We start from the raw sequence: 14,016 nt of genomic DNA, 5'->3' as shown, positions 1-14,016 counted from the left end.
GCAAAATTTTCTAGTATTGCCAAGCCATTGACTGATCTGACTAAGAAGGGTGCTGATGTGTTGAATTGGTCTCCGGAGGCTGTTGCTTCCTTTCAGGAGCTGAAACGAAGATTTACCTCCGCCCCGGTTTTGCGGCAACCTGATGTCTCACTCCCGTTCCAGGTAGAGGTGGATGCTTCTGAGATTGGTGCAGGAGCTGTTTTGTCCCAAAAGGATCCTGTAACATCTAAAATGAATCCCTGTGCTTTCTTTTCCCAAAAGTTCTCTCCATCTGAACGTAACTATGATGTGGGGAATCGGGAACTGTTGGCCATGAAATGGGCATTTGAGGAGTGGAGACATTGGTTGGAGGGAGCTAAACATCAAGTTGTGGTCCTCACTGACCACAAGAATTTGATTTACCTAGAGTCGGCTAAACGCTTGAACCCTAGACAGGCTAGGTGGTCCTTGTTTTTTACACGTTTTGATTTTGTGGTCTCTTTTCTTCCTGGAACTAAGAATGTCAAGGCAGATGCCCTCTCTAGGAGCTTCTTTGCTGATTCTCCTGTGGTGACCAAGCCTGCTACCATCTTAGGCGAAGGGGTAGTTCTTTCTGCCATCTCGCCTGATTTGAGACTTGCTTTGCAAGAGTTCCAGGAGGACAAACCTGAGCGTTGTCCCAGTGGAAAGTTGTATGTTCCTGACCAGTGGAAGAAGAGAGTGATGTCTGAAGTTCATTGCTCTGCATTGGCTGGTCATCCAGGTATTTTTGGTACTAGAGATCTGGTGAGTCGCTCTTTTTGGTGGCCCACCTTGTCTCGTGAAGTCAGGAATTTTGTGCAGTCCTGTGGGACTTGCTCCCGGTCTAAATCTTGTTCTCGCTCTAGTGGGTTGTTGATGCCTTTGCCGGTCCCCAGGAGGCCATGGACCCATATGTCAATGGATTTCATCTCTGATATGCCGGTCTCTCAAAGAATGACTGTTATTTGGGTGATTTGTGATAGGTTCTCTAAGATGGTTCATCTTGTACCACTCCCTAAGTTGCCGTCTTCCTCTGAGTTGGTGCCCCTGTTTTTACAACAGGTGGTTCGCTTGCACGGGATTCCTGAGAACATTGTATCTGACAGAGGAGTTCAGTTTTGTCTAGATTTTTGAGGACTTTCTGTTCCAAGCTGGGAATTCAGTTGTCCTTCTCCTCTGCTTTTCACCCTCAGACCAATGGGCAGACAGAGAGAACAAACCAGACCTTGGAGTCGTATTTGAGATGTTTTATTTCCGCTGATCAGGATAATTGGGTTTCATTTTTGCCCTTGGCCGAATTTGCTTTAAATAATAGAGCTAGTTCTGCCACTTTGATGTCACCTTTTTTTTGTAACTTTGGGTTTCATCCTCGATTTTCTTCAGGGCAGGTGGAGCCTTCTGCCTGCCCAGGTGTTGACACTGTGGTGGAGAGAATGCACCAAATCTGGGACCAAGTGGTGGATAAGTTATCTCTCTCCCAGGGAAAGGCCCAGCGGTTTTCCAATCGACATAGGACCATTGGTCCCCAGTTAAAGATTGGTGATATGGTGTGGTTATCATCAAAAAATATTGCTATGAAGGTGGCTTCTCCTAAGTCTAAGCCTAGATTTATTGGACTTCACAAGATTTTGGAGATTATTAATCCGGTCTCTTTTCGTTTGGCTCTCCCTGTCACATTTAAAATCCATAATGTGTTCCATAAGACCTTGTTGAAGAGGTTTGTTGAACCAGTTGTTCCTGGGGTGGCACCTCCGGACCCTGTATTGGTTGAAGGTAACATGGAATATGTGGTAGAGAAAATACTGGATTCCCGTCTGGCTAGACGGAGACTCCAGTATTTGGTTAAGTGGAAGGGTTATGGTCAGGAGGATAATTCCTGGCTCTCTGCCTCTGATATTCATGCCAAAAGATTGGTGCGTGCCTTTCATCGGGCTCACCCTGGTCGCCCTGGTGGCGTGGTTGAGGGTTCGGTGACCCCTCTCAAGGGGGAGGTACTGTTGTGAGTTCATTTTCCCCTTCGTCACTGAGGTCTGGTGAACTCCCTATTCTGGTAAAGGAAGGTAATGAGCCTGATTATCAGGCACCTGAGCCTAATGATGATGACTGGCTGAGTGGAGTCACGGACTGGATATAAGGCTGCCGACGCCCTTCTGCCCTGCGGGTGATTTCTCTGTGGACTTCTAGGAAACCAGTCTGATTCCTGCTCCTCTAAAGCTAAGTTTTCTGCTTTGCCTTTTAGCATTTGTGTTTTGTTTTTGTTTGCCTTGCTTTTCTGGATTCTGCCATTCCCTGCAGGGGTGAGCTGATTCTCCTTTTGCCGGTTGCTCTGTCTTCAGAATATTCCTGAGTACTGACATAGTCTTTTTGAAGCCTAGCGTCTTCAGGGCCTTTTTCACTGTCAGTCTGTTGGCTCTTATTTTCATAGGGTTTTTCACGGATTGCAGACAGCAGCCTTCCTGTCCTTTCCTATCTAGTTAGCTTGGGCCCCGTCTTTGCTCAGTCTATCTTTCAGTCTGTGTTGTGTTCTTTCTTCTTGCTTCACCGTCATAATATGTGGGGGGCTGCCTTTTGCTTTGGGGTCTGCTCTGGGGCAGTTTAGATTTCCCTTTCTGTCTTTAGGCTATTTAATTCTCTGGCTGTGATCGAGGGGTCTAGAGTTTCGTAGGAACCCCCCACGGCTACTGCTAGTTGTGTTGATAGGTTCAGGGGTCTGCAATCCGATAGCTGCCAACCTCTCTGGTTTTCTGGACTTAGCTAGCATTTCTGTTTTTGCCTCCTACGGTGACTCAATCATAACAGTACACAGTGACTGCACCAGCCGAATAGTGATTGCAGCTCTGGAGTATAATACAGGATGTAACTCAGGATCAGTAATGTAATGTATGTACACAGTGACTGCACCAGCAGAATAGTGAGTACAGCTTTGGGGTATAATACAGGATGTAACTGAGGATTAGTACAGGATCAGTAAAGTAATGTATGTACACAGTGACTGCACCAGCCGAATAGTGAGTGCAGCTCTGGAGTATAATACAGGATGTAACTCAGGATCAATAATGTAATGTATGTACACAGTGACTGCACCAGCAGAGTGCAGCCCTGGGGTATAATACAGGATGGAACTCAGGATCAGTAATGTAATGTATGTACACAGTGACTGCACCAGCAGAATAGTGAGTGCAACTCTGGAGTATAATACAGGATGTAACTGAGGATTAGTACAGGATCAGTAATGTATGTACACAGTGACTGCACCAGCCGAATAGTGAGTGCAGCTCTGGAGTATAATACAGGATGTAACTCAGGATCAGTAATGTAATGTATGTACACAGTGACTGCACCAGCAGAATAGTGAGTGCAGCTCTGGGGTAAAATACATGACCGCATATGGCGACTTCAGTTTTACCTTCTCCTCGATACCTCGCCGCCTCCTATCATCCCCCTCTTTCCCTTCTCCTGAGAATAAGACAAGGTACAATTTAAATTCTTTGGATAATTTTGGCCACAGCGGCCAATTTTATTAACAAACATTAACAATAAACATTAAATAATTAAAATTTATGAGGGGAGGGTTCTTGGAGCTAGAAAGATCTGGCTATAAACTTATTTCCACCATGTTACCCCCAGCCGTCCAGCCCAGCTCGAGGGCACCGTAACTCCCCTTCTGGGAGACCAACCACCATAGCTCCCGAGGTAAAACCCCGTCCAGAGCCCATACCCAAAAGCCAGATCCCCCATACCATTTTAAACTGTCGGGAATGTTACTTCCGAATCCTTCCCCGACCAATCACCGTCAACTCCAAGAACCCCCCCCCCCAACCACGAACAGCCCTGACCACCTCAGGCTCGTGAGTGCCCCAAAAACACCAAGGCCCTCTCGATCCCCTCCTGTATTGACAGTGCCCATAAATCAATACCAATAGAATTTAAATGAACCCCATTGGCCAACCAAAAATTACCGGCACCCGTCTCCAATTCAAAGTGACGAACACTAATGCCCCCATTCCTGGACACAAATGCCGACACCGCACGATTCAATTTTACCCTTGCCCTGTTAATCCCTTTCAACGATCTCGCTTGCCTCCACCTCTGTCTGGGTACTACATCCGACCATACCGTCACCACGTTCGGGAACGATGTCCACAACCTCAAAAAAATCGGAACGTATGTCCCTAATTAATTCTCTCACCGGCCTGACCCCTAAATCATTGCCCCCCACATGGAAAACAATAATGTCGGGGGTTCTATCCAAGCGAGCGGACTTGGTTAACTCCAGGAGCACCCTGCTCCATACCATTCCTCCGAAACCCAACCAACGGACCAGCACCTGCTCCCTCCCAAAGCCCAATTGCCTACCATCTGGCCTCGCGTCGGCTCGTAGCGCACCCCAATAAACGTAAGAGCGTCCGAATATCCAGGCAAGAAAGGGGCCGCCACCTGAAAAAACACAACAGAATATAGAAAAAACACATCCCAGGACATGCAAACCACACAGCTAACGCTGAACATACAGTAAATACCGATCCGACTGCCACCTGCCAATTCTCCTAATCGCATCAGCCCCCAACCCAAGGCTGTCCGCTTCGGTCGCAGCACCGATCCTAAATGAATGAGACCCATACATGTCCCGGGGAAGGCCCAACTCTACCAATCCCTTCTTCAAAACCGCAATGAACTGGAACCGAGACAAATAGGTGCCGTCCGCATGGCACAAGAGAGGACCCGTCCTACCCGCCCATACGCCCCAATACGTTTCCAAACAGCCACGTGGGCACATTAATGCCCCTTCAACTCGCCCCAAAACTACCCGTCTGCCCCTACCCTGTTGATCAGTTTTTGAACGCCGAATCCAAAAAACAATGCCCCCTGCCCAAAATTCCACATCTTCTGCCAACACCCCTCCCGCCAAAACCCTGCTGCCTGACACCACCTCGCCAATGCGCATTGCCCCAAAAAAGGCCAAAGAAAAAGCCAGCTGAAACAGTGCCAACTCAAAAACTGACGTGCAAATACCCCCAAGGACTCTGCCTAAGCCTTCCAACGTACTAAACGAAATAGGCCTTCGTTTGTCGCCGGCTTTGTTACCCCTACGAAACCCTTTTAACGCCTGACTCACTAAGAAGCTCTTCGTAACATCCCCCACCCCTTGCAACTTGAAACCGAAAGCTAAACCCGCTACAAACTTGTTTACCTTAGCAGCAGACCAACCGCTGTCAGCTGCCTTCCCAATTAAAAACAATACCGCCAACATCCTATCCTCATCACTTTCTACCCCACCCCACTCTGCCAACCAACTCTGCCATACTCGCCACGAAGAATCGTAGGCCGACCATGTCTGCTGCGATAAGGATTCCCGAATCAGTCTTCCTGCTCTTCCGTAATCACCTTCCACAGAAAGGAAGGGCATTCCACGCCCGTGGCATCCGCTCCTGGCGCCAATTCTCGAAAACGCCCCCACTGAAAACGAGACAAAGAGTCTGCTATTGAATTCGTAACCCCGGGCACATGCACTGCAGAAATCCCTGCGTTCAAATCCAGACATCGAAGAACCAAAACCCTAACCAATCTAACTACGGGGGGAGAGGAGGCCGACAAACTGTTAATGACCGCTACAACACTCGCGTTGTCGCAATGAAAGCGCACTCTCCTATTTTCGAACATGGGACCCCACACCAAAACAGCTACCACGATAGGAAACAGCTCCAATAGTGCCAAGTTTTTGGTAAGGCCCAACAACTTCCACGCCTGAGGCCACCGCCCCACACTCCACCTTCCCTTACAGTAGGCGCCGTAACCAGAGCTGCCTGCTGCATCCGTAAATATTTCAAAATCAAAATTGCTCAATGTCTCCTCCTGCATCAGCGACCGCCCATTGTAATTCCGCAAAAACCGCTGCCAAACCATCAAATCTTCCCTATGCTCCTTCGTCAAGCGAACGTAATGGTGCGGAGCCTTCACTCCTGCCGTCGCGCTAGCCAAACGACGAGAAAAAATTCGACCCATAGGCATGATCCTGCAGGCAAAGTTCAATCTCCCCAATAGGGATTGTAATTCCTTGAGGGTCACTTTGCGCAACTTCGAAATCCTCTCCACCTCCTGTTTCAACAATGCCAACTTGTCCTCTGGTAACCGACACTCCATCCTTTCCGAATCGACAACTATGCCCAAAAAACTTATAACGGCCTTAGGGCCTTCCGTCTTCTCAGATGCCAGCGGCACCCCAAAATGCTCCGCCACCCAAACCATGCCTGCCAACGCGTTCCTACACAACGGCGAATCCGGGGGGCCAATAAAAAGAAAATCATCCAGATAATGAATGATCGACTGCATTCCTGTAACATCCCTTACCACCCACTCCAGGAAAGTGCTAAACGTCTCAAACAATGAACAAGAAATTGCGCAACCCATCGGCAAACACCTATCGAGGTAGAAATTCCCCTTCCAAAAACATCCCAGCAGCGGGATACTATCTGCATGAACAGGTAGTAACCGAAAAGCGGACTCAATGTCTGTCTTTGCCAACAAAGCCCCTGACCGATAACGTCGCACCCACTTAACTGCCTTATCAAAAGAGGTATACTCCACAGAACACAACTCCCTATCGATACCGTCATTAACTGACAAGCCTTTTGGATAAGACAAATGCTGAATCAAACGAAACTTATTCGGCTCCCTCTTAGGCACAACCCCCAACGGGGAAACAATCACGCCCGCAACAGGAGCCGTGGGGAACGGACCGGCCATCCTGCCCAAATCCACTTCCTTTTTTAACTTCTCATCTACTACCTCCGCATGCGTTATTGCCGACCGCAAATTTTTAACAGAAAAAGGAACCACATGGCCAGGAGGTGGAATCCTGAAACCGTCAACAAAACCATTCAAAAGCACACTGGCCTCTGCCCGAGCCGGGTACCTACTTAGAAAGGGGGCCATCTCTTGAACCCTCACCGGGCTCTCCCCCTTGACCGGCACCCACATTTGGCTTTCCTTTCCCTTTCTTAAAACATTTGGAAGCGCCGTGTGAGCTACCGTTGCAGTGGGAGCATACGTGCTTGAACTTGCAGCCCGCCCCGTACTTACACTGCCCGTCATTAAATTGCCAGCACGCCCCCGACTTCTCTCTTCCTCCCTGGGTTGCCTGACCATTGCTCCCCTGACCTGCTTGCTGACTGCCGCTGCCCCCGCTCCCGTGAAAGGACTGCCCATACCTCACTGGGGCCATCACCTTCAGCCACAGCCCGATATCCTTTTGATCCCACTTTATCTCTGGCCTTACCGCCTTCCTCTGCCTAAACTGCTCGTCGTATCGCAGCCAAGCCTGGCCCCCATAAATACGATGCGCCTCCCCGATAGCATCTAAATAACAAAAAAGGCCAGAACAATTATCCGGAGACTTCTCCCCTATGACACTAGCCAAAATAGCGAATGCCTGCATCCAATTCACAAAAGTCTGCGGGATCAGACGCCACCTCCTCTTTTCTTCCTCCTCTTTTTTACTATCGTCCTTCTTCCCCTTATCCAGGTTAAACTTTTCCAACGGCAGCAATGAAAATATCTCCACATACTCGTCCCGCCAAATCTTTTCCTTCACTTCTTTCTTTAAATGGGCCCCCAGCGGCCCCTCAAAGCACACATAAACCTCTCCCTTAGCCCTATCGTCCAGTTTTATCCTATCCCCCTTATCCGTCTCCGTCTGCACTGAAACAGACACTCCTGCCGCAGCTCCTTCATCGCATTCTACCGCACGTAACACGTCACCACCCGACTCTGTGCCCGAACCGCGACCCACTAACCATGCCCCCGCTGGGGACGGAGCTGCCTCCCCAATTACCCCCCCTCCAGTCTCCTCAATATTTGCGACATGTTCGCCAAAATGTCCCTTAGCCCCGGCACCTCAGCCCCGCTATGCCCCATCCGCTCCCTACCATCTCCCTGCCTGCCCCCATCATCCTGCAATACAGCCCCTGCGGGCGACAAAGACGACATGGAGCCATACTCACATAGCTGCGCGGGTGCTGTGTCCCCGCCAGCTGGAAATCCGGAATCCTGATGTCCTCGATGATCCTGATGCAGGCTCCGCTGCTCCAGGCCCGCGCCCCTGGCCTCCTCGTCACCAGGGGGGACCCGAGCATGCGATACCCGCCGCTCCCGAGAACTCCCGCTTGAACGGGACCTGTGACAGTCCCTGGACCCGTGCCCGACTGGCCGGTCCGTAGCACCCTCCGGGCGACTCCCGGATAAATGCCCCCAGGTGCCTGGTGCCCCGTCTGCTGTATAGGGGCCAGGCAGGGCGACCACGCTAAGTCGCCTCCCGCCCGCCGACCGTTCCGGGCTCCACGCGTTGCTAGGACCGGGCAGGGCGTCCCCGCTGAGCCCCCTCCCGTCCGCCGATCGGTCGGGGCTCCACGTGCTGCTGGGACCAGGCAGGGCGTCCTCGTGCTGCCCCCTCCCGACCGCAGCTCTCTCGCTACGGACTGCAATGGGGGCAGGCAGGGCGGCAGCCTCACCTCCGGTCCTTCTGATGACGGTGGGGCCAGGCAGGGCGCTGCCGCAACGCCCCCTCCTGCCCGCCGCGCCACGTCTGGCGCCCTGGCTGGCAGACACCCCCGAGCGGTCCTCATCCCCGGGGGCGCCCTCGATCCTGCCTCCCGCCACTGTGTTACCCGGCGCCGGCCGCCGCCGGCCTCGCCGCTGTGAGGGCCTGCCGCGGCCTTCAGTCTCCTCCCTGCTGCGCGACTCTTCGGCTCCTGCCCGCGACGACACTTCCGGTCCGGCCTGCTGTTCCTGTCTGGCTCCCACACGCTTGCCGCCCGTGCTGACCGGCCGGCTGGGCGGATTCCTGCCGGGACGGGCACAGGGAGGGGATGCAGCCCCATCTGTTGCGCCGCCCGCAGGGTCCCTGGAGGGGCTCCGCAGCCGCCTCCTGCTGCGGGCTGACACCTCCAGTGACAGCCTTTCGGGGGGGACGGGTCCTCCTTCCACGCTGGCTGGATCCCTGCTCCGCAGCGCTGAGGAGGGAGGAAAGTTGGGTCTGTAGCCATCCTCCCCTCCTGGACCTGGCCACATCCTGTAGCCTGGCGAAAAGTTGCTGCTCGTCGTCCATTGATTCAGGTGGGACTTCTCTGCTCCTGGCTGGTGAGTGCGGTTTTTCCCGCACTTTTTCCCTAATACAGGCTGCCCCCACCTTAAACCCCTCCCCCGGCCCCCGTCCCGGCCAACCATTTCAAACTGGCACAACACCAGTTCTAAAACTTCCCGCCCATGGCAGTCATGGGGGGCTTCCCCTAGGCTGTGCCCTTCCCCAGCCCCCTTCTGGATGTAACTCAGGATCAGTAATGTAATGTATGTACACAGTGACTGCACTAGCAGAATAGTGAATTCAGCTCTGGAGTACAATACAAGATTGCAGGTTACCTTAGAGTGGAGGTGAATGAGAAGGTTGCGACAACCAGAACAGTGTAAATACTTGTTTCTTTTGTGGCCCCATTACAGGAATGTGTAAGTATTACAGGTCTTCCATTGTTTTCAATGCATTTGTGGGACTACAGAGTCAAGATACTGCACATAGTAGACACAATTATGTCCTGTGTTCTAGGCCAGTGAAGACCACGTTTGCTCTTACCTCCGATATCTGAACATCCCTGGCATGATTTTGCCTCTCGTTTGTCATCTGTGGGTGAGACGTCCTCTGGAGGCCAGCGGAGTTCTCCGCTCTCTACGTCCCCAGATTCTGTGGGTTCCACCACTATCGATGGTAATCGCTTTGCCAGTTTTGGATGCTTGTCATGGGAGTCTGGAAAGATCTGGAATAGGATAATGACAGAGTACATGACAATGACACATTCATTCTTCGATGAAAGAAATAGCAGACAAAAATATATCCTCTATTTTGCTTGTCTCGCGTTCTACTTATGGCACATTTTTGGTGTGCAGATTTGTTAGGTAGTATGAGAAAGAGAGAGAGAGAGAGATTTATGAGCCAGACTGGAAAAAGCTGCTGCGGATCCACAAAAGAATTTACATGCTGCGAAAAAAAAACGCTGAAAATCTACATAGATTTTTCCGCAGCATATGCACAGCAATTCTTAATTTACCATAGACTAACATTGCCTGTGCACTACACTGCGGATTTGATGCAAATCCGCGTGTCAAAAAACGATGAGGATCAGCATCAAAATTCGCAATGTGTGCACATACCCTAAAAGTTGGCTACATTTTTGTTGACACTACAGGAGGAGGACACTATGAGGTGCAGGCTAAGAGGATGCAAAAAGCCACCAGGACCTTCATATCCTAGTAGCATCTTCATAATCGGGTCCTGACAAAATCCACATCATGAGGCCACCTCTAAGTTTTTGCCAAGTTGTAAAAACTTTAGAATGAGCCCAAAAGCTCCAGGAGTATAAAAAAAAGAGCAGATCTTACCTGCACCGCATGTCCTTCAGCCCCGGACGTCGCACTAAGCGTAAACTCTTCCATCCCAGGTTCACACGTATTCATTACTTCCGTCATACTGCAGAGATGTAAAAGACAATAAGCAGGTCACGAGAGCTGCACCCTGAAAAGTACAAAGAGGCGCGACCGGCTGGAAATCAGTATGCAATGACACCTGAAGACATCTCAGACCTCAATGACATCTGAAGACATCTCAGACCTCAATGACATCTGAAGACATCTCAGACCTCAATGACACCTGAAGACATCTCAGACCTCAATGACACCTGAAGACATCTCAGACCTCAATGACACCTGAAGACATCTCAGACCTCAATGACACCTGAAGACAACCCAGACCTCTGACCCAGATCTCCCCTGCCGCTGTTCTTCCGCTTCTACTGCAAAATGACTTCAAATGTTCCCAGCGGAGATTTCACAGAAATATTTGTATGTAACCAAAGGTCATAAAACATCTTTGTCAAGGGTTTAGCTTCATTATTTGCTGGGAATTGGACCTGATTTCATAGTTCAACCACCTAAGGCTTACAACTGACAGAGGAACATTTCAATAATGTATAGGAGAATGTGTGCTCAACAATCCGGAGACTACACAGCAACAAATAAAAGACTGAAACATATATCATACCCATAATCCTACAAAATATGGGTTATATACTACTACAGGTTACACATGTGGCTCATATGGAGCCCTTCCCAGAGACACAGCCATATAACTACTATAATACTGTTCCTATGTTCAGCAATATAAATACTATAATATTCTTGTACATAGGGGCAGTATTATAGTAGTTATATTCTTGTACATAGGGGCAGTATTATAGTAGTTATATTCTTGTACATAGGGGGCAGTATTATAGTAGTTATATTCTTGTACATAGAGGGCAGTATTATAATAGTTATATTCTTGTACATAGGGGCAGTATTATAGTAGTTATATTCTTGTACATAGGAGGCAGTATTATAGTAGTTATATTCTTGTACATAGGGAGCAGTATTATAGTAGTTATATTCTTGTACATAGGGAGCAGTATTATAGTAGTTATATTCTTGTACATAGGGAGCAGTATTATAGTAGTTATATTCTTGTTCATAGGGGCAGTATTATAATAGTTATATTCTTGTTCATAGGGGCAGTATTATAGTAGTTATATTCTTGTACATAGGGGCTGTATTATAGTAGTGAGATACTTGTACATAGGGGCAGTATTATAGTAGCTATATTCTTGTACATAAGGTCAGTATAATAGTAGTTATATTCTTGTTCATAAGTATTATAGTGGTTATATTTTTGTACATAGGACCAGTATTATAGTAGTTGTATTCTTGCTCATGGAGCAGTATAATAGTAGTTATATTCTTGTACATAGGAGCAGTATTATAGTAGTTATATTCTTGTACAAAGGAGCAGTATTATAGTAGTTATACTCTTGTACATAGGGGGCAGTATTATAATAGTTATATTCTTGTATATAGTGAGAGGTAATATACTAGTTATATTCTTGTTCATAAGGGGCAGTATTATAGTGGCTATTTTCTTGTATCTAGGAGCAGTATTATAGTAGTTATATTCTTGTTCATGGGGCAGTATAATAGTAGTTATATTCTTGTACATAGGAGTAGTATTATAGTAGTTATATTCTTGTACAAAGGAGCAGTATTATAGTAGTTATATTCTTGTACATAGGAGCAGTATTATAGTAGTTATATTCTTGTATATAGGAGCAGTATTATAGTATCTATATTCTTGTACATAGGGGACAGTATTATAGTAATTATATTCTTGTACATAGGGGGCCATATTATAGTAGTTATATTCTTGTACATAGGGGCAGTATTATAGTAGTTATATTCTTGTACTTAGGGGCAGTATTATAGTAGTTAGATTCTTGTACATAGGGGCAGTATTTTAGTAGTTATATTCTTGTACATAGGAGCAGTATTATAGTAGTTATAGTCTTGTTCACAAGGGGCAGTATTATAGTGGTTATATTATTGTACCTAGGAGCAGTATTATAGTAGTTATATTCTTGTTCATGGGGCAGTATAATAGTAGTTATATTCTTGTACATAGGAGCAGTATTATAGTAGTTATACTCTTGTACATAGGAGCAGTATTATAGTAGTTATATTCTTGTACATAGGGGGCCATATTATAGTAGTTATATTCTTGCACATAGGGGCAGTATTATAGTAGTTATATTCTTGTACATAGGGGCAGTATTATAGTAGTTATATTCTTGTACATAGGGGCAGTATTATAGTAGTTAGATTCTTGTATATATGAGCAGTATTATAATAGTTATATTCTTGTACAGAGGGGCCATATTATAGTAGTTATATTCTTGCACATAGGGGCACTATTATAGTAGTTATATTCTTGTACATAGGAGCAGTATTATAGTAATTATATTCTTGTACATAGGGTCAGTATAATAGTAGTCATATACTTGTTCATAAGGGGCAGTATTATAGTGGTTATATTTTTGTACGTAGGAGCAGTATTATAGTAGTTATATTCTTGTTCATGGGGCAGTAGAATAGTAGTTATATTCTTGTACATAGGGGGCAGTATTATAGTAGTTATATTCTTGTATATAGGGAGCGGTATTATAGTAGTTATATTCTTGTACATAAGAGCAGTATTATAGTAGTTATACTCTTGTACATAGGAGCAGTATTATAGTAGTTGTATTCTTGTACATAGGAGCAGTATTATAGTAGTTATATTCCTGTACATAGTGGTCAGTATTATTGTAGTTATATTCTTGTACATAGGAGCAGTATTATAGTAGTCATATTCTTGTACATATGGGCAGTATTACAGTAGTCATATTCTTGTACATAGGGGCAGTATTATAGTAGGCAAAATCTTGTAAATAACTACTATAATACTGCTCCTATGTACAAGAATATAGCTAATATAATACTGCCCCTATGTGCAAGAATATAACTACTATAATACTGCTCCTATATACAAGAATATAACTAATATAATACTGCCTCGTATGGGTGAAAATGTTTGATGGTCTTTGTAGGAACACCTTTATATATGAATGGATAATGTAAGTTATATTTTATTACAAATGCCAATTTGCTGTGGATCAGTCTCCCTTTAAGACAGGGATTCTGTACATTATGCACATTTCTCCAGGTTCCTTTGGTATGTATATAGGTCAGGGTATAGGATCTGGGACTCGTGTAGTCAGATGCCGGTGTCAGTGACACTATATTATTTCTCTCTCATCCGATGACTAATTTAGAAAGTGTTTCAGCCAATTACATCTTATTTACTTCTCATTTACTAAACCTTTGGCTGCCTGCTTTCAAAGTACAACATCACCAGATCCCTGACTGCAACATTCAGATACACATGAAGTCTGAGAAGTAACAAATAAATACTATTATAGAGCGGTGTTCGGACTGACCACAGAGAAAGTATAACTCCCAGCATGTCCTCATGTCATGTAAGTCGTAGTTCCTTGAACAGCCCTTGAGTCACCCACTTATACCAAGTATAAAAAAAACCTCTATATAGCCATATCTCAGTAATAAGCTGGG

The 14,016-nt window shown here is 46.8% G+C and overlaps 1 protein-coding gene across 4 annotated transcripts in view; it reads right to left on the bottom strand.

Annotated features, from left to right (window-relative positions):
• Positions 1–14,016, bottom strand: part of LBHD2 (LBH domain containing 2) — a 97,584-nt gene that overhangs the window by 32,684 nt on the left and 50,884 nt on the right. For all 4 annotated transcript variants that reach the window (XM_073578022.1, XM_073578023.1, XM_073578024.1 and 1 more), the window contains 2 exons: positions 10,426–10,513; positions 9,623–9,803 (listed from right to left, as the gene is read on the bottom strand). In XM_073578022.1, the coding sequence (XP_073434123.1) occupies positions 9,623–9,803; positions 10,426–10,512 (268 nt within the window). In that variant the 5' untranslated portion in view covers position 10,513. The remainder of the gene's footprint in view (positions 1–9,622; positions 9,804–10,425; positions 10,514–14,016) is intronic.

This window comes from Dendrobates tinctorius, unplaced genomic scaffold (assembly GCF_039654945.1).
Source record: "Dendrobates tinctorius isolate UK_male_01 unplaced genomic scaffold, ASM3965494v1 ptg000058l, whole genome shotgun sequence".
Taxonomy (NCBI): domain Eukaryota; kingdom Metazoa; phylum Chordata; class Amphibia; order Anura; family Dendrobatidae; genus Dendrobates; species Dendrobates tinctorius.
Note: the sequence above shows the minus strand (reverse complement) of the source record. Positions and strands in the feature narration are given on the sequence as shown.